Source organism: Notechis scutatus, chromosome Z (genome assembly GCF_049901735.1).
Source record: "Notechis scutatus isolate UNSWTSFEM ecotype Mainland chromosome Z, rNotScu1.2, whole genome shotgun sequence".
Lineage (NCBI taxonomy): Eukaryota > Metazoa > Chordata > Lepidosauria > Squamata > Elapidae > Notechis > Notechis scutatus.
Genome location: NC_142025.1, coordinates 29,715,015 through 29,740,792, shown reverse-complemented (window position 1 = coordinate 29,740,792; position 25,778 = coordinate 29,715,015). Strand labels below are relative to the sequence as shown.

The window sequence follows — 25,778 nt, the reverse complement described above, 5'->3', positions numbered from 1 at the left end:
TGCAACTTTTTTTCCATTGTGCTCTATTTATGTTGACACATTATTACTCTAATAATACATCCTAGAACAAACTGACATTATATAATTCTTTACTTTCTGTCCTTAAATATAGCCCTCATTTGATAAAAATTCAAATTATTTCCTCATTCATTCATTCACTCATTTAATTTCTATAACCTGTAATACATTCTAAGCCCCAGGTACACTGCCAGGTTTTTAAAGCTTTGCAAAAAGCCAACAGGATTGGGCTATTCTAATAGCTAAGGGGAGAATATTACATAAAGCTGGGGCTACAGCAGAAAAAGCCTGTGTCAAGGCTCCGACTAACAAACCCAAGCAAATGAGAACTCTGAGACTTGGCTCCTTTTCAAATGTCCTGTTTATTGAGTACATCATATTGGGACAGCTTCAATGGAAAACCAATTCTAAACCTTTCCCATGGTTTCAGTATAATTAAACTAGGAAATAACCTCATCCCCAAGTGCCACAGGTCACATTGGCCAATTGGCAAACTCTTCAGGCCCTCCTTCCCCAACCTCATCGGTTACCTTGGTTTTCACAGGAAAGCTCTTTGTTGTGTCTAGTAATGCATTCCAACCTCCTTCCTCCCTTTGTCCTCTGTGTGGCAATTGAAGAATAGAAAGATGGCTGCGGCGATATTTGGTTCAAAGTTGACAGCCTGTCTTCTAATTGCTACCAATTAACACTCTTTGGCTGATGAGATTGCAACATGCCAATCTGTTGGATCAAGTTGGACGGGTAAAAACTCTTGGAAAAAAATGGCTAGCTGGGAAATTCTGGGAGTTGAAGTTCATTCATCTTAAAATTGTCAAAATTGGGAAACACTGCCAAAATTCCATTGTTGGTTCTAATTCACTTTAGTATGTTGTTAGGAAACATTCTGCTGTCTCTTTAACTTTAATGCAACCATTATCAGTATACATCATCTTTTGTGTATAATACCTTATATGTAGGGGAATGTGCAGTAAATATAAATGGAAACCAAACAATAGACTACGGAGTTTGCAGAGTAGTTCCCATGGAAGCTTCTCCCATGCAATCTCATTAATGAAAGGGAGTTATAGGCAAAAAGAAAAAGAAAACATTTTTACATCCAGATAAAATGTGCAGCTGTATTCTAAGGCACTGGAATGGTTCCATGTCTTTAGGGTTAATTAAACTTAACCTTATTATAATAATGTGTTATATTCAGCCATGCCTACTGAAATTTAGCATGGAATTAACTAGGACTACATTTTTGTGTGGATGGACTAAAATTCCATTCAGGAATTCAAGACAAATTCATATCTTCCTGATCATTTAAACTAATATTTGAACTGTACACAGATTGGTGTACAGATTTCAAAGTTCTAATTTAATCAATCTTAAAATATAAAACTCACTAAACTTTCAAAACATAGAACTGTCAGAACTTGTTATGTTCTGGGAAGTCCACCAGACCAGGGGTTGCCAACTTTCAGAAGTTAGTTACTACAAGACTAAAATCCTGAACCTCTCTCACCCTAAGTCAGGGATGTCAAACTCAAGGCCTGCGGGCCAGATCTAGCCCGCCAGGTGCTTAAATCCAGCTAATGGGACTGGCCTGGAAATATGAAAGGACTGGCTCATGGTGCCTCTGGCGGCTAAAACAGGATGTGTGTGGCTCCCCCATGCCTCATTTTCACCCTCCATGGCCTCCTGTAGCACTCTGCTGGCCAAAAATGTCTCCAAAATGGGCAAAAAATGGGGGCAAAAACATGCCCAAAACAGCCCAAAAATAAACCAAAAACCAGCTGAAAATGGGCCAAAAAACAAGCCCAAAATCGAGGCGATATGGCCAAAAAAAGTTCCAAAAACGACCCAGCACCCCCACCGCTGGCCCACAGACGGGAACTACAATGCTGATCCAATCCTTGAAGAAATCCAATTTGACACCTCTGCCCTATGTCATTCTGTCCTGTCTCACTGTGGTGGATATGTGTGTTTGTTCCTCAAAAGTATGACAAAAATGCTGGGAACTTACTGATATGTCTAGAATATATATATCTAACAGGATCAGTTTAGCTGCCTAGCCAAAGGAAGCAGGCACCTATATTGGGCACAACAATAAAAGAAGATGTTGGAGGTGGGTGATCACTATAGTGAAATTACAATGAAAAATGTATATTGTGCAAGAGAAAGCAATAGTAAATCACTCTGCATTTTTAATCAAGAAAACTACTTCGATAGAAAATGGAAAATGATTGATACCAGATGATGGTCCCCTTAGGTTGGATGGCATCAACTTACTACTGAAAAAGAGGTGAGGATCTTTTGAAGCACTAATGGTATTTATGATTTGGATAAATTAAAGCCTTTGGGACATGATTTTGCTATACATAAAGATCTGGAACTGTATGGTTAGGCTCACAGTAGAAACATGGAATGTAAGTAGAATGAAAATGGGAAAGCTCAACACAATGAGAAATGACACTTTAGACAGTGAAATTATCGGTATTGGACACTTTTAGAAAGAAGATCACATTGCTTATTAGAGGTGAAAAGCAAAGAAGGATTTTCATGATGAGGAAGGTTATATCAAGAACAGTACTTGGCAACAAAGCTAATTATGACAATATCAATTAGACTTCATGGACAACCCTTTATATGATGACCATCTAGGTTTATGCTCCAACCATTGATTCGAAAGGGGAGAAGGTTGATAAGTTTTATGATCAAGTTTAAATTGAAATCGACAAAGCATGCAAGTACAATGTGCTGCTTCTGATTGCAGACTGAATGCCAAAGTTGGAAGTACTAAGGAAATACATTTAGTTGGATTATATAGTTTAGGAACCAAAATGAAGCAGGAACCCAAGTTATCAATGTCACCCCAATTATTTCTTCATAGTTAACCTCTGTTTTCAAACAGTCAAAATGAAGTCCATATGCATAAACATCACCAGATGGGAGTTTATAGAAATCAAATCAACAATATTATGCTAAAAAGAGATGAAGAACTTAATAGTAGAATCAAGGACATGATCAGGTGCTGTTTGTGTAACAGATCACAAACATATGGAAATTCAAACATAAAGAAAGTCACCTAGTTTTATGATATGACTTTGAACATACAGTATACTACTATTTTCAAGAAGAATATCTGGGATTGCTCTGAAGGTCTGAACTTTATTGATGGGCAACCAAAGGAGCTATATAATGAACTTAAAGAAACCGTTAAGAATGAATGTGAAAAGAGACTTCCAAAAATATAGAAAGAGAAGAAAGCAAACTGGATATCAGAGCAAACTGGAAATTGCCAGTACAAGAAGCAAAGCTAAAAAAGGAAACAAAAAATCAGAGAGGAACTTTAGAGACATTGAAGATGGAAACAGATATAGAAAAAATAAGGAAAGTTTCTTCAAAAGACCTCTGAACTCAGAAGGAGTTCTAATTTAAAATTGGTATGCTAGAGCCGGGGTCCCCAACCACCGGGCCGCGGACCGGTACCGGGCCGTGGAGCACTCTCTACTGGGCCGCAAAGAATTTTTTTTTTAAAAAATGGCGGCTTTCTTCACCTTCGGTGAATGCTGCTGGGATCGGGATCAAGGACACAAATGAAAGAAGGGGAGGGAGGAAGCAACCGAAGCCTGTCCTTCTCTCTGGGTCAGCTCTCTCAGTCTCTCTCTCGCTCCTCCACCAGCACAGGAAGAAACTGCTTCAAAGAAGCGGGGGGCTTTCCTGTCGCCGAAGCGCCCGTTTCTCCCCACCCCCCCCGTCCGCCCGCCCGCCCGCGCCCGCTGTGGCGGGATTCAACCCAGTGCTCCGTTCTGCCTGCCTGCCTGCCTTCGTTAATGGTTGAATCGGAACAGCTTGCTGAGTAAAAGAGCGAATAGTTATTATTCTCAGCCGAAGCTGCTCCCAAACAACCAGAAACTAAGGCAGGCAGGCAGGCAGGCAGAACGGGACACTGTGGATTGAAGCGGGCGGGCGGGTTGGGGTGGGGTGAAACGGGCGTTTCAGAATAGCTGCGGCGACAGGAAAAGCCCCCTCCTTCTCTCTCCCGGTCCTTGCAAAAATTTTCTGCTTGAAACCGGTCCCTGGTACAAAAAAAGGTTGGGGACCACTGTGCTAGAGAACGCCAGTGGACAGAGTCAATGGAAAATAACTGATTCAAACTAGATCAAAGATGAATGAAGTATACCAAATCTTGTACAAGTAGAAATGTCAACATCCAAGATACCTTAAAATGTACTTCCTACTTACAGGAACTTCTAGTTCTAAAAATGAAGCTGGATCAGCATTTTGATAATTACTAAAAAAAGAGGGCTAAAAATATGGCAAACAACAGTGAAATTTCTAATCAACAAAAAATGCCAGCAAACCTAGATAACATCACTGTGGTCAACAGATTGGAAGAGATTAATCTACATTTGAATACCAAAAAGGAGATTTAACAGAGGGAGCCAACTATTGTAGAACATCCTTAATTTCACATACTCGCAAAATAATGTTTAGGATCAATCAATGCAGATTAAAGCTCTACATGGAAAAAAGATGCCAGCTGTTCAAGCTTACTTTAGAAAAGGCCAAGGAATATCAGAAATTATGGCTGATACCTTCTGATAACTGAGAATACCAAACTGAAGTTATCATGTAGTTCAGATAATATAGTTACAGAAAGGGTTTTTTAATTGTGCCAATCATGTTAGGCAGTGGAACATGTTAAGAAAAATGGGAAAACAGAACATCTCATTGTTCTCATGTGAAATCTATATATAAGTCAGGAAGCCACATTCTGGACAGAATGTGGCAAACCAGACTGAGTTGGCAAAGAAATGTTTTAGTTTCTCCTTTACAAGCTGAACATATATTAACTGAAAACAGATTGCAAGATGATGAACATGATTTTAAAATAGGAGGAAGTAATAACAATAACCTGCACTGTTGATAATGCTACTCTGATAGCCAGAAATGCAAATGACCGGCAAGCTCTAACAATAAAAATCAAGGAACAAGTGATAAAAATGGAACTAAATTTAAATATAAAGAACAAACTAATGACAAGTTAAAAAAAACAGCCTTAGAAAAAACAAAAAAATATTGAAGAGTACTTAGTGTGTGTTTTTCTGATCAACAATAAAGGAATATGCAGTAATGAAATATGCCATAGACCAGTTCTTGGTAGAATAACTGTGAAAGGTTTGGAATTGGAAAAAATATTTAAATACCATGATATTCCTATTCCTACAAAGACAAGAATAATGCAGCCAACCTGTGACATTATATGGAACCAAAGGACTTTAAAACCAGCATAGAAAAAGTATTGGTACTTTTGAAAGTTGATGTTAGAGAAGATACCTGAGAATACTGTGGACAGCCAAAAACAAATGGATCATTGAACATTTCAACCCAGAGTTCTCACTTGAGCTCAAATTATCCTACTTGAGATATATTATGTGAAGACTGCAAAAGTCTCCAATGCTGGGAAAGGTGAAAAAAGAGAGAAGATCAAGTGGATAGACTCAGTTATAAGAGTTGACACCATCAGTGCATAATCAATCAAAGATCCTGAATTATTATGGATTGAAAAAAAAAAGTTCTTTTATAAATTATTTCCTTAGGTTAATACTGTGAAACATAGGAAAAAAGTTAATGACTCACACCAAATTTGTACATTAGCATTCCTCAATTCTAAGGCCTATATATAACTTTGGGATTGTTGTTCCAGAATTCCTAGCTAGTATCACTTCTAAAAGCAATAGTTAATATGCCGATAGCAAGCATCTCATATAAATTGAACAAGTTTTTAAAATATATGTTCAGCGTCAGTTCTATGCGAGCTATATAAACTGAACTTAAGTTACTTGTTTCATAGAACATATTGGCTTATTTGCCTTTTGTGCATTATTGCCAGAGATATCATGTATCTCTTTTTATGTACATTTGTTTTGTCATTTCTTTTCATACTAGAAATTATGACATTTTTTTCTTAGGTAGTTTAGGGAAGATCAGTTTTATGTTAATAACTCTTCTCATATCATAGTGGAATCTTTTGCAGTTCTTTTTTATCACAACTGTCCAAATTCAGCAAAAATAGCCTTTAAATACATTTGAATCTTTTCCTACAAAACACATCATATGAATCGCCAAAGACCTTTATCTATTTTTGCCAAAGGAAAGATTCAACCTGGAAATAAAGAGAAATTTTCTGACAGTGAAAACAATTAACCAGTGAAACAGCTTGCCTTCAGAGGTTATGAGAGCTTCATCACTGGAAGCTTTCAAGAAAGAGACTGCCATCTGTCAGAAATTTCCTGCTTGGACGGGAGGTTGGCCTAGATAACCTACAAGGTCCCTTCCAACTCTGTTAATGTGTTAAATGTATTTTATATACGTAATCCAGTGCACTGTATTGTAACTTTCAATCCTATTTTACGTTTCTTCCAGACATTTACTAAGACATACTTGTGCTTGCCATGAATCCATATCTATATCTATATTTCTTGCTAAAACATATTCTAAGGGACAGTGTTCTAAAGTGTAGAACTTGTATCAAGAAATACTATAAGAAATCTGTATTCCATCCTCACAGCTATGAAGTTCTATTAAAAGAATATAATTAAGTAGAGAATCTAACTATATAATTGAGTAAAGAAACTATGCCTCATTTTTCAACCATTTTTCAACCAACTTATATACCATTTACTTTCAACTCACAAGAACAAATTACTAAACAAAATCTAAATCCAAATTTAGTTTAAAGTAGATAAAGTTTTGATTTAAAAAATTGCATTATATTGTTCATCAGATATAAAAAAGTAAAAGAAGCTGATAGACATGTTGAACAAAGGGTTCTCAAACTGCAGATCGTAATTTCTCTGGAACTACAAACATTTTGGTGGTTGAAAATTGTGATGAGGCTAATCAAAATAGTGAAGGTAAAGTGTCATCTCAAATCTCTGTGTAATTTGCCTGGACAAGGCCATCATAAATTTGCACAGGCAAAGTTGTAAACAAAGCCCAGAGTTGTAATTGTGCTCCTGACTGGCCTGTGAGTGGTAAAATGGGACACTCTCAAAATATATTCCTGCTTTGCTTGAAGTGACTTGCAGGAGGTTTGCTCAGACAAAGTAGGGAACAATATTTGAAGAGAGTTTTGCAAAGTTTCTTGCCAGCTGCTGAATTCTGGCTGATGTATAGTAGTATATAACATGTTTTCCCGAAAATATTGGTCTTATTTTCTTTTAGTCCCCCAAATAAGTGTGTGTGGGTGGCGTGCATAAGGGAATCGTGCCTACCATCCTTGTCCTATTGTTTCTTTTTTTTTCTTATATGTACCCATGTATTCATAACGATGTTTTTACTTGTACCTATTATCTTGTAAGCAATTGACAAAAATAAATAAAAATAAATAAATAAAGTGCTTGGGCTTATTTTCAGGGTGTCTTATTTTTTTTACATACAGGAAACGGCAAGCCCACCAGCCCTGCCCTCTCCATCTCACCGCCTGCTTGTCTGCAGCCGCAATGGCTCAAATTTCAATTCATAAAATATTTCTATGGTCTTTTTAGTTGCCAACAGAAAGGGAGGAAGGAGAAGCGCGGCAGCTTGGAAACTGAAAGTGCATTCCATAAATAGTTTTCAAAGATAATAACTAGGTGACTGAAGGTTCTGCCATGCAAAATTCTAACTGGAGAACATGATTGATGACTCTTGGCTATGGATGTGTCCCATTGGAGAATTTGAATTACGATACACCCAGGGGTGGGGGAAAACAAGGTCAAGAGTGACAATGAATTATGTGTCTCAGAGTCAGCTTCATCCAGGCAGTGCCGGACATTTTAACTCCCAATAAATCCTTTTGAAGTTTTGGAAGTTTGGCTCGAGACTCATGATTTAATTGAGGTAACTGCTGGAATCCTGACAGCAAGCTCTTAGCGTGCCCCAGGCTCTGCCTGCCCTCCTTGTTGACCTTGCTGCTGCTGGGACGCTTTTCAGCTGCTAGCTGTCAAGCAGCTGCCTGTGTTGCTGATGGCCTCGTCGGGACTCTTCGCCTTCCCAGCAGTGCTGCTGTTGGCCACCCTGCTGGGCTGCTACTGCCTGGAACAGGGCGAGTCGTCCCAGATCTAAGACATTCAGAGGACCCCCAGGCTGCCAGTGGAGCCATGCTGCCTTGCAGTTGAGATGAGAGCTGCAGCACCCATCACACCCCGAAGGACACTGGGTTCAGCTTGTACCCAGGTATCTGCAGTAAGGTACTCAGCAGCCTGAACACAGCAGTGGGTGAGATGGCGTGGCTCCACCAGTGGCTGCTGCCAAAGGAACCCTGGCAGGCCGGCGGCAGGTGTGTGTGTGGTCCAGAACTTGTAGATCTGGGCCAACTTGCCTCACACCAGGCGGGAGCAGTCCAGCAGGGCACCCGACAGCAGTGCTGCCAGAGGGGCGAAGAGCTCCCATGAGGCCAGCAGCAGCATGGACAGCCGCTTGTGCCAGTTGCTGCGAGGGGTAAGAGCGTCAAAAGCGAAAAGCAGGACTCTGTTCTTTCCCAAAATGTGCTTGCAGGCAGCTGCCTGAAATGTGCTTGCAGTGGCTGCTGGAAATGAACTGGGCAGCCCTGTGCCTCTGCTTCTGCCTGATGCTGGTACTGTCCTGGCATGTTTTTGGGAAGGGAGGTAAAAATAATATTGCTGGATGCGCCATGAGGCCACCTGCCCCATCACAGCCATGGGCAAGCAAAGATGGACAGAGTGGACACACAGAATGTGTGCCTCCCTCATCCCACCTGCATCTCTGCCAATGCTGGGGTTATGAGGCAAAACAAGTGGTGGGGTGGGGGTGGAACCATGGCAGAGCCCCTATGTTCCCAGCCCCCACCATCCTACAGCTGCACTACATACTCCACAAGCAAAGACAGATGGTGGGACAGATCGTGTGCCTCCCCCTACCCCCCTGGAGCTGCAGATGTTTCCAGACACCATCTGGCTCCACATGCTCTCCATCTCTTATGCTGGCCATGCCCACCACCCCACCTCCTGCTGATGACACTCTGAACTAGAGTTTATTTTAGGTGAAGGGCTTATATTGTGAGCATCATGGAAAATCATGCTAGGTCTTATTTTTGGGGTAGGTCATATTTTCAGGGAAACATGGTAGGTAGTCCTACCTCTTCACTCTACCTCCCCCCTTTCTCTCTGCATTCCACTTATCCATCTTTTTAGCAGTCATATTGATACATTTGTTCTCATTCTGTTCCTTTGTCATCGTTTAGTTTATTGTCCTATTATTTTATTTCTGTATACATGCCTTTTCATTTTTCTTCCTTTTTATTCTTCTAAGCCACCTAGTGAGATAGATGGCAAATAAATGTAACAAATAAACAAACAGTTCTTGGAGTATCTGTATAGAAATGTACCTGTTAATGAAAGTCAGTATTGTTACTATTATTTTAAATTACTAGCTTTCAAAATAGGTGTTTTTTATTATGTGGTAAGAGAATAAAGAGAACTCAAGTAAAAGTAAACCTAAGTTAACTTCTGTTTCAACAAATGTTTAACTACAATCCAAAAAGTGAAGTTGAGTACAATATAACATAACACCATGGACTGAGGTATCACCAATATGCTGATGATACTCAGTTGTATGTCTCGGCCCGTGGTGAGTTAAATGTTGCTGTGTCCTCCTTCTCACAGTGTGGAGGGAGAGCAATGGGTTGAAACTAAACCCTTGCAAGACCAAGTGGCTCTGCATTTGGGGTTCGTTGGTTTAGGGAGAATTACCACCTTTAGTCTTGGATGGGGTGGCACTACCCCAAACAGACCCTGTGTGTAATCTAGGGGTTTTCCTGGACTCATGACTCCTGTTCGAAGAGCAGGTGGCGGTCGTGGCCAGGAGGGCCTCTGTGCAACTGCGGGTTGTGCACCAGTTACGCCCTTTCCTGGATCAACAGTCCCTACTCACAGTCACTCATGTCCTGGTCACTTCCCATCTTGATCATTGCAATTATTGTCTCTTGCCGGTCACACATCTACTCAATCCATTAGAGCGAGGAGGCAGGGAATGTTGTGGATCCCATCCCTGAGAGAGATACACCTGGTGGGACCCAGAAGAAGGACCTTCTCCGTGGTGGCTCCCTCTCTCTGGAATATCATTCCCCCAGATATTAGAATGGCCCCCACTCTAGCACTCTTTTGAAAGGCACTGAAGACCCGGTTTTTCCAGCGGGCCTGGGGAACCCAGAGAGGGATGGAGCCCATCAAATGGCTAGTGTGAACTGCTGTTGTTGGGGCGGGGGTGGGAGCTGTTTTTTTTTTGTTTGTTTTTTGTTTTCCCAAATTTTGTTCTATGTATTTTAATTTATTTTATTCTTTTTGTTAGTTTTTTTTTGTTTTTTTGTTTTTATTTTTTACATTGTGTAAGCCGCCTTGAGTCGCCATGGGTGAATAGGCAGCAATATAAATAAATTAATTAATTAAATAAATATAATACTGTACTATAACTCATTGGGGCTAAGGGTCAGAGAAATTAATATTTAAAAACCATTTAATCTAAGACATTAATCATTATTACGCTGTGTAATTTTGACAGTTAAGACTTGATATTAATTATGTGATTTGAGAGCATTGATATTTCAGTGATTTTTAAAAATTCTGGAATATAGGTGTATGTATGTGAATGAGAGAGACAGAGATAGGGAGAAACAATTTTTAGAAAGCAAAAGATTAGAATGATTTTTCCATATGATAATCTTGCCTTTCCTCTGACAATTTATATTAATGCATGAATCCTGGCTGTCATTTGTGTTGTGATAAGCAAATACTTGGTATTTTTTTTTGTAGCTATTTTGAATGTTGTTGAAACAAAAGTTAAATGTCAGTATTCTTTTAACAGGAGCATATTATTAAATGAACTGCATTTACTCTAGCACAGACAAGTCAAATTCAAGGCCTGTGGGCCAGACCTAGTCCGCGATGTGGTTAGATCCATCCATGGTGCCACCCTGGAGATAGTGAAGGGGCTCGCTGCAATTTTGGCCTCAGCTCACCACAAACTGGCTGGGCGCTCCCTCTGGGTGCACATACAGGAGGTAGTGAGTGTGCAGGGGCTAGCGTCCAGGTGAAAGGAAAGCGCTTGCTTACTGTGCTCCGACCCAGGTGGCTACCATAAAGTTGTTGTACATCAGCATGTAGAGCCCCAGCAGTAGCACCACGCCCGTCACCAGCATCTCCTCCACCATTTCACTGGGCGGCCGCTGCCCTGACTAAGGCCCCCATATGGGTAAGCCACAACCACCCACAGTGCTACCACCCTTTCCCCCTCTGCTTGTCCCTTCCTGGACTCGGAGGGAAGAAGGGAGGAAGGGAAGAGATGGCAATGAGAAGGTAGGAGGCAGGGAAGGAAAGAGGGAAGGAAGGAGATTGGAATGAGGGGGAGGGAAGTCGTGCATTAGCTCTTGGCCACCAAGAGCCCACCTTTCTCACCATCCCCTTGCCCCCCTGCCTCTGCTGGTGGTCTCTCATCCTATCGCTGAGGGTGCTTTGCTTAGAAAGCCATGTCTCCTCACGTGGAGAGGGAGTGAGCCTCTCTCTGACCCACACACTTTGCTCTCCTGCACCTAGCATGAGCAACCTGGCCAAGGAAAGCAAACACAGCAGCAGCCTCTAGGAGGAGGTAAGCGTGGCCAGCTGTCCTGTCATGGAAGCAGGATTGGGCTGTTGTGTCCTGGTGCCCCAGGAGCTCAAGGGCCAGGCTGGATACTTGCTCTCCACTACCCTGGGCTCCAGGAAGCCAGTGTCATTTTCCAGGGGTTCTCTGCATGGCTTAAGAGGAATGGCAAGGCTACTTTGGCAGATGAGGCTTTGGGGCTTGCCCAGGTTTCACCTTCCACTGGAGACCTCTGGATCCCCCCTTCCAGACTGGCCTGCGCTGCCACAGAAGGCGGAGGACAACACTGCTGCATGTGGTAGCATGGAAGAGAAAGTTTTCAGGAAGCAATTTCCTCTGAGTCCAACTTCTGCCTTGACAGATCTCTAGAGAGAAGGGGGGGAAGGCAGCAAGGGAGCTGCGTGAGGTAAGGCTGCCCCAACAAGCCAGCATCCTTACCACACATGATTGGAAACGGGGATTCCCTTTCAGGAGGGCCAGCTTTCCTTGTGCAGCACGGGAGCGCTGCTCCCTTGCCTCCTCTTCTTGTTCCTTCAGAGATCTGTCACAGCAGAAGTTGGATTTGGAAGAAACTACTTCGTGCAAATGTTCTCTTTCGCACTTTCATACAAAGCAATGCCATCCTCTACCTCCTGCTTTGCTGAGAGGGAACACTGAGCAGGGAAATGCCAATGATGTCTGGGATTGGGGGAACGTCTTCTTTGGCGTACTATGCACACACACATGAACACACACCATTTCAAGCTTAGAGATTTTTATTCACATCTGAGCTTGAAAACTGCCAATCATGCCTGGGTTTGGGAGAAGGTCCTCTCCTTTCTCTGTGGATAAAAGCTCCCAAACTTAGAATGCAGTGTGTGTATGTGTAAGTGCATATACACATATGGACCTGCTTGGCTGCCAGCAGTTTGGGAAGGCCAGGAGCTTGTAGGGCACTGAATTGTCCTCAGGTTGAGTTAGCCCATGCAATTTGTTTTGTCTTGAATCAGTCATGCCCAGTGAGTGGTATCAAGCTGGCCATGCCCATCCACCTATGGCGACCTGGCTATGACCATTCAGCCACATCGACCTAGTGATGTCCATCTGGCCACTACGAATCGTCATAGTCTTACATGCAACTGGCCCTTTGAGGGCAACCATAATGCTGATGTGGTCCTCAATGAAACTGAATTTGACACTCCTGCTTTAGCACAATATGCATAATATACAATTAATTAAATCTCAACTCTTCTTTTACATCCTCCTTTACCTGGAGACACAAAACAGTCTACAAATTATTGCAGCATACCTACAACACACTGCAAGAGGAACAGCTGCAGGTTACCTTTCCACCAATTCCAATTCAAATATTGCACAACTTCATTGCTCATCATGACTTTGTCTTTTCACTGGCACTGTTCTAGATTAATGTTATAATTGTTTATCTTGCTAAGGAAAAATAAACCATGATATGAACACAAGAACTCAAGAAACATTGCCCTTTACATGAGGTATATTGGGACTGAACATTGTGGGGTATTTGGTATACTCTGAGCTTGGTTGTTTTCTTGCAGATGTTTCATTACCAAACTAGGTAACATCATCAATGCTAGTAAGGAGTGTAGTTTGCTCTCATTTTATTTACTGGAGACTTGAACTGTCCATGTCTAGTGTTGGTGAGAATGATCATCGTGGTTCATTGATTGGGCTGTTTACTTTTAGCTTGTTGGGAAGTTCCTTGATAGGGTAATGTTAGCTTTTCATTGTTGGTCTAATGTTAATCTTGTTAATTTCTGCTCATCTGGGTGTTGTTTGCTGGTGAGGAAGTGTTTTAATTTTTGTTTTCTTTTGATTATCTCTTTTGAATAGTATGTAGATGTTGTTTCTATATGACTGTTGATGGCCAGGCTTCCAGGAAATCTTTAGCATTTTTGGATTTTGCTTGGTTCAGGATGCTCAGTTTCCTAGTTGAAACTATGGTTACGTTTGTCCATGTTGTGAAACTAAAGGAGTTTTCATCACATGTCCTGACTGCAAATTGATTTTCATGAATGTGCTCTGCTAATTTATCTTACATAGCAGCTGTCCTTATACTGTATGTTGTAGATGATTCCTGTTTTTTTTTTTCCTGAGCTGCTGGCTCTTTTGGTTTATTTAGGATGTTGTTGGAGGGCTTTATATGGTTTGTGAGCTACGGTGATACCATCTGGTTCTAATTGTTGATAGTTTCTGGGATGTTTTTAATATATGGCAGTATTACCCTTTTTACAGCTTATTTGGTTGGGCTATATTGAGATGAGTGGTCACGTACTTTATTATAAAGTTATATGGTCATCTATTTTGTTGAGAGATGTTGTATAAATGAACTGTTTTCTTTTTCTAATATTCAAGAAACATTGGCTTTACATGAAGTGAGATATTAAAACTGAACAGATATGAAGTATAAATGGTTTAGATGGCATGTTGTCTTTTAGACTGGATTAAATAAGATCATTTTAATAAGCTTCTACTAACTCTGACCTGTAACTGAATATAGTGAATATAGAAATATGAAAACTTTTTTAATATCTTTGTTTTTTAATCTTTAAAAAAACTGTTAGCAAAATTACCTCTTTTCCTCTGAATCAGAAATAGAATTATTTTCCACTAACATTTAGGAAATAATTCAAGCAGTCATAACAGGGGAAAAAGTATATAATATTCAACATTACACATAAAAATTACTATATGTTAACATATTATTAGAAATAAAAACATCTAATACATGATTCCATTTGAAGTGAAATTCTGTTGCAATGTTACGTTTAATGACAGATTACAAATCACTAGGCACTTATCTGTAAATAAAGTTCCAATTGTAAAATTAATTATCCTACGCAACAGATGGTCATCACTCATCTCATTGCCTTATGTCACCTTCCTCTACTTACTTGAATTCCTGCATAACTACTATAGTTTCTTCACACCTATTTCACCTGTCAGTTTATTCAGGAGAGAAGTGAGTATTTGTATATGTTTTCTGGTTAATGGTGAGTAATAAAAATGTGGTGAGTTTATCAAGATGAGCTGCCATTAAATGTCAATTTTCAATAACCAGTTCCAAAGGAAAAAGCACATCATTGAGAAAAATGCTGTTTTTCTCTTTGCAGACTACTTCTGTATCATAGAAAGCTTCTGAATTTTATATTCTACCCAAAGTTATTCCATGTGTTATACAGCAGGCAATCAGGCTGTGGCCTACAACTGAGCCTTGAGCAATTCAGAACTGGATTGTGGAAATGGCAGGCAAGTGCATGGGTACATCCCCACTTGCATAAGGAGTGAGTGAACACATGCACGCACACTCCATTTGTGTGAGGGGGGGTGCAGGTGCACAGCATACACACAAATGGAGTTACGTGCCCATTGCTTGCGCAGAACCATTCCCTCTACCCCCGGCTGGTCTGCAAAGCCTGAAAGGTTGGAGAATTCTGTTATACAAGCACTTACAAACTGATAAGCGGATTAATAGATAAAATACAGAAATAAGAGGCTAGAAACATGGCACCTTCTAAGATTTTGGCCATTTCAAACTATAAATTTAACCTATCTGCAATAATATTATGCACAATAAACTTTGAGTCTACAAGTTGGCTATCTCTGCCTTAGAAAAAATTTGTTTTGAAAATTTAGAAGAAAGGAATATCCATCTCTTGTTCCAGATTCATTTTCATAACACAAAATCATGGCAGCTAACCATTAAATCTAAATCAGGTCTGAATAATGTGCACTCAATTTATTATTCTCTAATTTGTAATAGTAGCATTTCAACTACAACTTTTTAAATCTATGTTATCATTAATTTACTTAGAGTTAAATAAATGTACCATTTTTCCTTTTGGGCAGTCAAGATGGTGTGCATAATGCTCTCTCCTCTAATTTAATCATAAAAAAATAACTATTTGAAATAGATTAAGTTGATAAACTGTAACTGCCTAACAATCAATTAATTACATAACTGAGTATATTTTTAAACCAGGTGCTTCTTTGGTCTGAGTCGAATCTTACAAACATTAATTTATATAAGCTGATGGAAAGCATAAACTAAAATCTATTTGTGTTCATTTTACATAAATTTCTTTAAAAAATTAAATAATAAAGGAACTAACCCTCTATGTATTAAACGTTTTACTCAACCTTGATAGGGATATGTGTTCTAAGAACCATAATTTTGCTTTAACTCTGCTCTGTATTTTATTCCTATTAAAATGATCTTTATACAGAGAAATTAGAGCACAATATTTATAGTATATATAATACAATATCTTACTTTTAATTAAGTATAAAATGCTGATATCTCTGAAACATTACATTATTTTATACTAAGCAAGAAAACATCAGTAGCCATTTACCATGTATACAGGACGCATTCTGTATTAATTTATCATTCTTATGGTGTTTTATTTGCAAAATTTTTGCTATGAACACTAATAGTTAAGGAAGCCATCTGCACTAATTTGCCAGGGGGACACAGAATGAGCAAGGTGAATCTGTATGCTTCAACAGAACACAGCTGGCTAATGCTAGAATTTCTAACTTATGCTAGGCTTCTTGCTTGCTTGCTGAAAAATAACAACAGAAGGAGGACATTCCAAATTGTTTCCTGGACTTAAGAATAATAAATCAATTCCTGCTGCCAATCATACAATACATTCTTTTCCCTTCAAACTATATTTTAATGACATGTTAAATAAAATCATGGTAGTATGGGCAAACTTAAACCCCTAGTGTTTAATTTCACATAGGTTAAGAGATCCCTAAATGGAGGACAGGAAATTGACAATGAGAAGAAAAGTTGAAAAGTTAAGGATTTAATCAGAAAGAAAATAAATAATTAAGAAGGAAGAGAAAAGAGGCAACTTTCATTGTTTATGGAACTGAACCTGCAAATCCCAAGCACATGACTCCAGCAGGCTACCCTAAGGAAATGTAGCTCTTGATGTAAGATTTGTTGCAAGCATAGTTTAGTTTATTGTCATTGCACCTCGTACAATGAAATCAAACACCATTTTCAGTGCATATCATGACCATGACCATGAAAATAAACACAAACACACATCCTTCACCCTCCACACATTGAACTGAAAATCCCGACACCGCACCAATACTGCACTATACAGCAGAATTCAAAAGAATTCTGGCCTGGGATAGAAGCTGTCTTTCAGCCTATTTGTCCTTGTTTTTATTATTCTGTACTGTCTGCCAGATAGTAATAGTTCAAAAAAAGGGTTCCCAGGATGAGATGGATCTTTGAGAATGTTTTGAACTTTCTTAAGGCAGCGGGAGCTATTAAGCTCTTCCAAAGAGGGGAGAGGGTAACCAATGATCTTCTGGGCAATGACATTAACCCTCTGGAGTGCTTTCCTATCTGCCTATGTGCAATTGGCAAACTATACAGAGGTGCAGTAAGTTCAAATACTCTTTATGATGCAGCGGTAGAAGGTCACCAGCAAATTTTCATTCAGTTGCTGTTTTCTGAGAACTCTCAGGTAGTATTATCTCTGCTGGGTCCTTTTGACCAGGGCTGCAATGTGGGCACCCCAGGTCAGGTCCTCTTTTATGGTAACACCCAGAAACTTAACAGTGGCCATTTGCTCCACTCAGTCTCCACTGATAAGCAAGGGCTGGATGTCTGATCTGTTCCTTCTATAGTCCACTATAAGCTCCTATAAGGTCTTATTGGTGTTGAGGACCAAGTTATTGTCTCCACACCACAAAAGCAACCGGTCCACCTCATCTCGATAGGCAAATTCATCCCCCCTGGAGATGAGTCCCACCACTGTTGTATCATCTGCAAATTTAGCAATAGTATTACTAGCGTGAGTGGGAATGCATTCATGCACATAAAGAGTATAGAGTAAGGGACTCAAAACGCAACCCTGTAGTGTACCAGTGTTAAGAAAAAGGGCTGAAGAGGTATGATTACCTAATCTGACCCTCTGTGAGCGGCCAGACAGAAATCCATAATCCAAAGGCAGAATGAATAAGAAAGTCCAAGATCCAGAAGTTTAGACACTAGTCTATGTGGAAGAATTGTGTTAAATGCAGAACTAAAATCTACAAAAAGCATCCTCACATAGCCCCCTGCTGTTCTAGATGAGTCAGAGCAGTGTGAAGAGTGATGGCTATAGCGCTCTCTGTAGATCTATTTCTTCTGTATGCAAACTGGTGTTTATCAAATGTATGCGGAAGACCAGAAAGGATGTACTGGCAGACCAATTTCTTAAAGCACTTCATGATGATAGAAGTGGGTGCCACTGGTCTGTAATCATTGAGGTTATTGATAGGGAACTTCTTTGGCAGCGGAACAATGGTAGAAGCCTTCAAACAAGATGGAATAGTGGACTGGGATAAAGACCAATTGAAGATCCTGATAAAGACTCCAGCCAACTGATCAGCACAGTCATTAAGCACTTGGCCAGAGATACCATCAGGACCAGCAGCCTTTCTAGGATCCACAGCTCTCAAAATGCTCCTCACCTCCTGTTCCTCCACAATGAGGTGGGGGCTACATGTGGCTGATGGTTGCATTTTAGCTGTCTCTTTAGCTGTTAGTCACTTAAATGCTTATAACATTTTTACATTGATAATCTAATGTCTGCCTAAATCTGGAAGTGAGAGTTCTTAAACATGCTCTCCCCCACTCTCCAAAGATATAAAAGAGCAAGCACCTTTGTTTCAGAGGTGGCATTCAACCGGTTCGCACCTATTCGGGAGAACCGGTAGCAGTGATTTGGTGTGGGTCGCAGAACTGATGGTGACCCCTGGCTGGCCACACCCCCAAACTGGGTCACCCCATCGCCCAGTTGCCTGCTTGTCCTGGTTGCTCTCCTAGCTTTCCATACCACGTGGTGGCCATTGGGGCAGCTTGGGTGGATGTGCACATGTGCAGCAGCCCCAGGACATCCGCCTGCCTGCCCGCCCTCCCGGAGCATACTTTCTTCCTTCTCCCGGTGGCGGACGCACCTCTTCCAGCCCAGCCTGGCCAGCAAGCAGGTGGGTGGGCGGATATCCCGGGGCTTCTTGCCCCCCTTGTCGCCAATGCCTGCAGCAGCAGCCCCTCGGCCGGCTTAGCCGGGAGCCACTGTTCCCAGGTTTCTACTCGCCTGTGGTTGGTCAATGCCTCTTCACTTTGCCTGAAGCAGCTGGTCCTTCCCCTCACCCTCCCCTCCTTCGCCTGGCCTGAGAAGGGCAACGGCAGGGGATAGCGAAGCGATTGGGTCCCTATCTTCCCCTCTCTCTCCCCCACTCTCTGTGTCTCTGTGTCTGTGCGTGTGCCGGTCGCGAGTGGAGGAGAAGGGTCACCTGAAGGGACTGGCTGAACAAGGATCGCCAGCTGCGCTGAAAGCGTCTCATCAATTTCCATTTAACATCACCAGTGCCTCCAGCTCCAACCACGCAGAGGCAGACATGCATGTGTGCTTGCCATTCCCACCTACCCACCCTGTCTGCGCGTGGTGACCCTACCCCCCCAATGAGGGAGAAGACTGTGTTTTTGCTTCAGCCCACCCCCGTTGCTGAATTTCACCACCACCGCCTCCTTGGTGGCAGCCGATCATGGGACCACTATCTCCTCAAGTGCCAGCCTCAGTGTTACTCGCTGAAAGTGGGGGAAAAAAACATACACATAAAGCTGAACCAGTGGCAGTCTCAGCAGTAGTCCCAGTAGCAGCAGCAGCGGTGGTTTCACACTGCCCACAGCTATCAGCCGCCCCAAGCTAAAGAAGCTGGCTACATCAGGGGAGTCAATCAGCTGAACGCGCAAAACAAGGCGCCTCGGACTGCCCGCAGTTCTCCTTCCTCCTCCCCCCATCCTCTTTCAGGGGCTTCCCACCCACTACTCTGCTCTGTGTGTGGGTCTGGCCGGCTGCCTCTTTCCCACGCTGCCTTCCCCTCAGCAATTCCGTTCAGCGCTCACCCCCTCTCAGCCCCCCCCACACCTGCTCAATCCCCCACCCCACCTCAGGTCATGAAAGAGATGAGCGAAGGAAAAGGGGGTGGGACTGATGCTGCGGAAGATGCCACCTACGAAGGCAGAAAAGGCCTGGGAAGAATGGAAAGAGCTTTTGCATGCGCTCTCTTCTGAGCCCTACCGCCTGCAAATCCCCCCTCCTCACCTCTTCTCCTTCCCCTAGCCCTGCCAGTGTAGTCTGCAAATCCCCTCACTTTCCACTCCATGCTGCAAAGCTTGACAGCCCCCCAAATGCTGCAGAGCTCCATCCCGCAGCATATTACAAAGCTCAACCTCTCTCTCTCCCTCCCCCTCACCCCACCACCCCGAACACATGCTCCACACGACAACCAGCAGAAAGCAAGTCAATGCAGCTTTCCTCCTCCTTCAGGTTGGGGGGGGGGAATTTCCCACTCGGGTTGTTCGTGCCCTGTGGAAGCTCCTCTGTTCGCCGCCGTCCCTTGAAAATAGCGAAGAGCGCTTGGCCCAGCTGCGGCTTTGAGAGAGACAGAGAGAGAGAGAAAGACAGACAGACACTGACAAGAGAGAGAGAGAGAGACAGGAGAGAGTAGGGAAAGAGAAGGGAAGATAAGGAGAAGGGCAGAGAGAGAGACAGAGATACAGGGGGGAGAGACCCATAGAGAGAGACACACAGAGGGGGAGGAAAGAAAGAGAGAGAAAAGAGAGGGAAAGAGAAAAAGAGGGAATGAGAGAGACAAGAAAGAAAAGAAAAAAGAGAAAGAAAGAAAAAAGAGAAAGGAAGAAAAAGGAAGAAAAGGGATAGACAAAGAAAGGGAGAGATGGAAGGAAGGGACAAAGAAAGAAAAAGAAAAAGAGAGAGGGAGGTAGGAGACCATGAATGAGATATATGGATGGGTAGATAAATACATGGAAGGAGGGAAGGAGGGAGAGAGAAAAAAAAAGGAGAAGGAAGGACACAAATCCTGGCTTCAGAAGACTCTTTGAAGCACACAGCAATCTAGGGCTGGCCTGCAAGGGATCTCAGAGGTCATCTAGTCCAACCCCCTCTTCCAGCAGGAGATCCTTACAGAATCATAGAATAGCAGGGTTAGAAGTGTGTGTGTGTGTGTGTGTGTGTGTGTGTGTGTGTGTATGGCTGTCAAAACTCCAAAACATGTCAAGTAGCTCTGGGGAGATCAGTCATAAATTAGAACACTTGCTAAGCAACCGGCCATTAAGCGAGGACCACTTGTATTTGGTTTGCTGATCACATGGTCACCTGGCCATGCCCACCCACACGACCACAAAGACATGCCCACAAACCCATGCCCATCTGGTCATGTGACCATAAAGCCACGCCCATCTGGTCATGTGACCAAGCCACGCCCAGTCACATGACCAGCCACGCCCACAAATTAAGCCACGCCCACAGAACCGGTAGTAAAAAAATTTAAATACCACCACTGTTTTGGTTCTATTTTCCATGGTTTTATCATAGCACACAAATTATATTTGTAAACTCTGAAGTGCTGAACTGTAGAATATATCTAGAAATATGATAGTAGAGGGAACACATATGATGGATGGAAATCACTGAAAGTTGCTGTTTGATGTGTTTTAAATTTAACATTTTAACATTTCCTGTATTTAAAAATTAATCAAACCAAATACTTACAGTCCATAAATTTGTGGTGCAATCTCAAGCCTGTTCAAATGCATGTAGAGTTCAGTGTCATGTTTCTTCAGCAAATGATCTTGGATCTGATTAACTTTTGCAACAATAGCTATTGATGGACCTAAGTCTTGTGGTCTTGCAAACGGAATAGGGGTCATCATAGCATCTTTTTCCTATTAAAAGTGATAAAAACAAGAAAAATAAATTTAATCATTTATTAACTGAGATGCCCATATGAGTTTACAAAAAAATAATCATGACTGTGGAAGTATAAATATATATCTCTTGCAACTGAACATTCTACTAGAGGGAAAGAAAAATTTCCATTTAGGATTCCAGATTTAAAAGTTGTAAGCAGTATTGTTAAATTTATTAATCTATAAAGACTACAAACCAAATATGATAAGTCAACAATATCAAGAGGACATTCTTCCCATTGCACTATAAAAATGCAGCTCGGAGATGCCATGGTATCTAATTTAAAATTCAAATGAATAGATGGGCTAGACTTCCATTCTATTAGGTAGGGTGTGTTTGATTAGCCTGTTCCAGGTAAATGATGGTCTTTGAGGGTTTCCAGACGAGATTGGGTTTTCCCCAGTTTGAAAGAGGCCGTAGTTTAGCCAAAGAATGAGCAGGGGCTAGCCCCTGGACCATATTTCTCATGCAATCTTTTACTTTGTGCCAATCTGGGCTGTTCCTTGGCTTTCCAAGATGCTCAGGATGATGTAGTGCCAGAAGAGAAGCCTGAAGAACAGATGGACAAAGTTGACTGAACAAAGTGTTGCTGACATTACTGGGAAAGTGTTGCTGACATTGTGGCAATAAGGGCAGAGAACAGCTATTTTTTTGTCCTAATTATTCCAAATGATAATGATGTAATGCCTCCATTTAAAGGTAGTCATTTCCATGCCTCCATTTCCTAAAGGTAGTCATTTCTGGTGAAGAACAAGTCACAGGAATCTCTGGAGGTGAGTATATTATGCAATTCAGGTACATTACAAAGCGTTAATTATCACCGTCAAAGCCCTTCATGGCACAGAGACTGATATATGCCCATTCCTGGACAAAAAAGCCCTTCTCATGGTTACCTACAACCTAGTCACCTCCCATGTGGACTACTTAAAGTAATTTAAGTGCAACTACCCTTGAAGAGTATCTTGAAATTTCAGCTGATTCAAATTGCAGTGTGTCATGTCTACTGGACCCTGGTTTATTTTTGGAACTCAAGATGTTGGTCAACACCCTCAGGTACCTATTATCATCTTTGGTGGACATGTATGAGGGCAAGCAAATATTGGACAAAAATACATAAGTGGTTAGAGAAGATGATTAAGCAACACATAGATTTTAAACCAAAAATATTTTTGTTAGGTATAATACCAGAAAATTATGACAAAGGGACTATATACTTAATGTATTGACAGTAGCAAGAATAATATTTGCACAATACTGGAAAAATGAGAACACCCCATCAGATGAAAATATAATCCAGAAAATATTAGACTGTGCAGAGATGGATAGATGGACATTGAAAATAAACGATAAAGAATAATACAATTTAACATGGAACAGGTTTTATCAGTGGTTAGAGATAAGAGGTAGAAATTAGATAAAGAAAGAGTATTGTTGGGATCAAGTAAAATATGAATGTTGTTTATAATTATATGTAAATCAATATATTTAAGAGGAACAAAGATAAGCAAATACAATTATAAATATGATTAGAAATTACTTTGTTATATTATTATTATTGTTATTATCAGTATATGTTATCCTTTTTGTTCTTTTTTTTCTTTCTTTTTTGTAAAATTGTATGCCCAGACATTACACTGTATTGAAAATACATATATAAATTAAAAAAACTTGATCAGAAAAAAAAGATGTTGGTCAATACCTTTAAAATCCTACATGACTTGGGGCCTTTGAAGGACTACCACTCCCTTGTTACATCTACCCAGTGCACCAGAATAGGAAGGCATAGCATGTTGTGGGTCCTATCTATTAAGGATATACATCTGATGGGACAGCAACATAAATTTGTTTAATAAATAAATATATGAGGGACCACTCTTTTCCAGTTATTTCTGCCCATTTGATGCAATTAGACAGAATGGATGCACTTCAAGTCCCATTAATTAGGCAATATTGTCTTTTGGGATCCAAAAAAAATGCCCTCTTTGCTACAGAACCTGCTTTTGAAATTACGCCACAAAGATCTATATGGATAAAATCTGATGATGTTCAGAAAGCTGTTAAAATCTGGTTAGTTTTCTAGCTTTTTGTGGCAGAATGAAAAGTAAGATCCTTGGGTGGTTTCTTTTTGCTTATGTTGATCTGGATTATTTTTTCATTTTGCATTTGTAAGCCACACAGAGTTGCTAAAAGTTGGGCATGAAGACAAAAACAGCAATTGACGCTGAAAACTGCATAAAGATTACTAATCTCTGTCTGAAAAAGATTGTTTTAATGTGGTACAGTACACAGGAATAGGGAACTATAAAATTTGTTTACTATAAACCTTTTAAGTTGTCCAAGACTAAAATCTTCAAAGATATTATTACAACATATTTTAAATGGTATATTTACTCTCATTCAATATTATACGTAATTAATTAAAAATATTTTTATATATGAATTTTTATCAACAGGTACCTTTTGACTTTCATGCTCATAGGTTGAAAACCAATGTTCCGCTGTTTTCATTAGATGGGTGAACATTGCACTGAAAGAGATTACATCATTATATAAGAAAAATAATTGTAATAATCAGAATCATAAATTTAAGAACAAATGAAAATTACTGAACATACTATGCATCATGCTCCAAGTAGTCAGGATTCAAAAGAACGTTCATCTCCTCACTGGAAAAAATACATACATATTTAAAGATTTATTTCTGAAATTTCCTTAAATAACTTTGAACAGAAATACAAGCTAAGTAAAACTAGCCTTTATCATTAAAATTATAATTCCAGTTTAGACAAATGGAGCCTTTACTCTCTCTATAGATCAGTCTTTCTATAGATCAGAAAAAAAAACTAGTTACCTTGTCTGCAGAACAATGAAAGAACTATCTAATTATTCGAAATAACTAATTACTGAATACCACAATATATTATTTCAATACATTTGATCTAGAATAATTGATTACTGTTTGTTCAAAACAAACAAAAAGCTTACCAGACAAATACAATATTAAAACAGTACTTTATTTTAATAAAAACAATAATTTTATTTACCAGCAATTAATCAATTACAATAATTCTTATTCATTTTTTTTGCGGTTAAAACTGTAATATGAAAAGAGAAGCATAATATCCCCAGCGAATGCACCACTGAAAAATACAATACTTTTTTTTCTTCATTAGATCCTGCACCTATTAACCAAATTTCATACATATACATGGAAAGTAATTTGCATCTTGGAGATTCCCCCCCCCTTTTTTTTTTTGCTTCCGGAAAAAGCTCTTTAGGTTAATTAGTATTCAAAATGATATTACTAAGTAATAGTTCTCTTGATATATTGTTTTAACTGCTGTTGCCAAAAATAAATATAATAAACCAATTTATTGGAATTTTAAGACTCCTAGATGCTGAGTATAATAGAAAAGGACTTATTCAAAGTATGAGCAATACAGGATTAAGAGTGATTAAGAGTGTTCCCTTAGCGAACATTCGAAGTTATGCAAAAAGAACCTCCTAGTGTTTATGAACAAGTCCCCAAACTACAGATCTTGTAGCACCTCAGCAATTATTCTCCCTCACGAACAACTGCAGAGGCTTTGCAATATTTGTCTTGCACTTTGCTCACATGGAGGTTAGGAGGGGTGGGCCCCGCCCCCGCTCCTCTGACACTCTGTGCAGGACAAATGTCGCAGTGCCGGGCGAGGCCTGAACACACCAAAATGGAGCTGTGGAGGAACACGGCATAGTTGAAAGGCTGGAGAACAGACAGCTTGCTAGATCTTCACACAATAAGTGACCTGGTGCAGCAGGTTGTGGGGGAATCAATTGTGGGGGACATGAGATATTTCAGTGTGTCAGGGGGCCTTGGATGGTCTTAAGCAGGTGGCTTTCCATCATTAAGCCCCCCCATGGCATTCCCCAACCTGAAATACCTCATATGCACTTAACGAATTGTGCATTTGGTTAGTGAATGTGTGGGTGAAAGGAGGGAGTGATTCAAGGTATGAGATTCACTTCCATGAATCCTCAGGTTATGAATGAAATTGCCAAGCTCCATTACATTCGTAACTTGAGGACCACTATATTAAGTAGTTTCAACATGTAAATCTTTTCAGATTGGGTCTAAAATCTTTCTGAGGACTGAAAATGAAAGCCTATTAAGTTATTCACAAAGTTATATATTGAGCTTATCTGTGAAATGTATGTTTTCTTCTTATGCATATAGGGGTTTTACTATTGTGACATATTTTAAAATATGCTTGCATTTATTTAACATGAAATCCAAACAGCAATATATTAAGTTTGGATATATACTGTACAGTTATGTACAGTTATGTTTTA

General features: G+C 40.4%; 1 protein-coding gene across 8 annotated transcripts in view; it reads right to left on the bottom strand.

Moving 5' to 3' along the window:
* TBC1D5 (TBC1 domain family member 5) overlaps positions 1–25,778 on the bottom strand; it is a 448,530-nt gene that overhangs the window by 148,602 nt on the left and 274,150 nt on the right. For all 8 annotated transcript variants that reach the window (XM_087945081.1, XM_087945079.1, XM_087945078.1 and 5 more), the window contains 3 exons: positions 24,062–24,112; positions 23,904–23,973; positions 21,249–21,421 (listed from right to left, as the gene is read on the bottom strand). In XM_087945081.1, the coding sequence (XP_087801207.1) occupies positions 21,249–21,421; positions 23,904–23,973; positions 24,062–24,112 (294 nt within the window). The remainder of the gene's footprint in view (positions 1–21,248; positions 21,422–23,903; positions 23,974–24,061; positions 24,113–25,778) is intronic.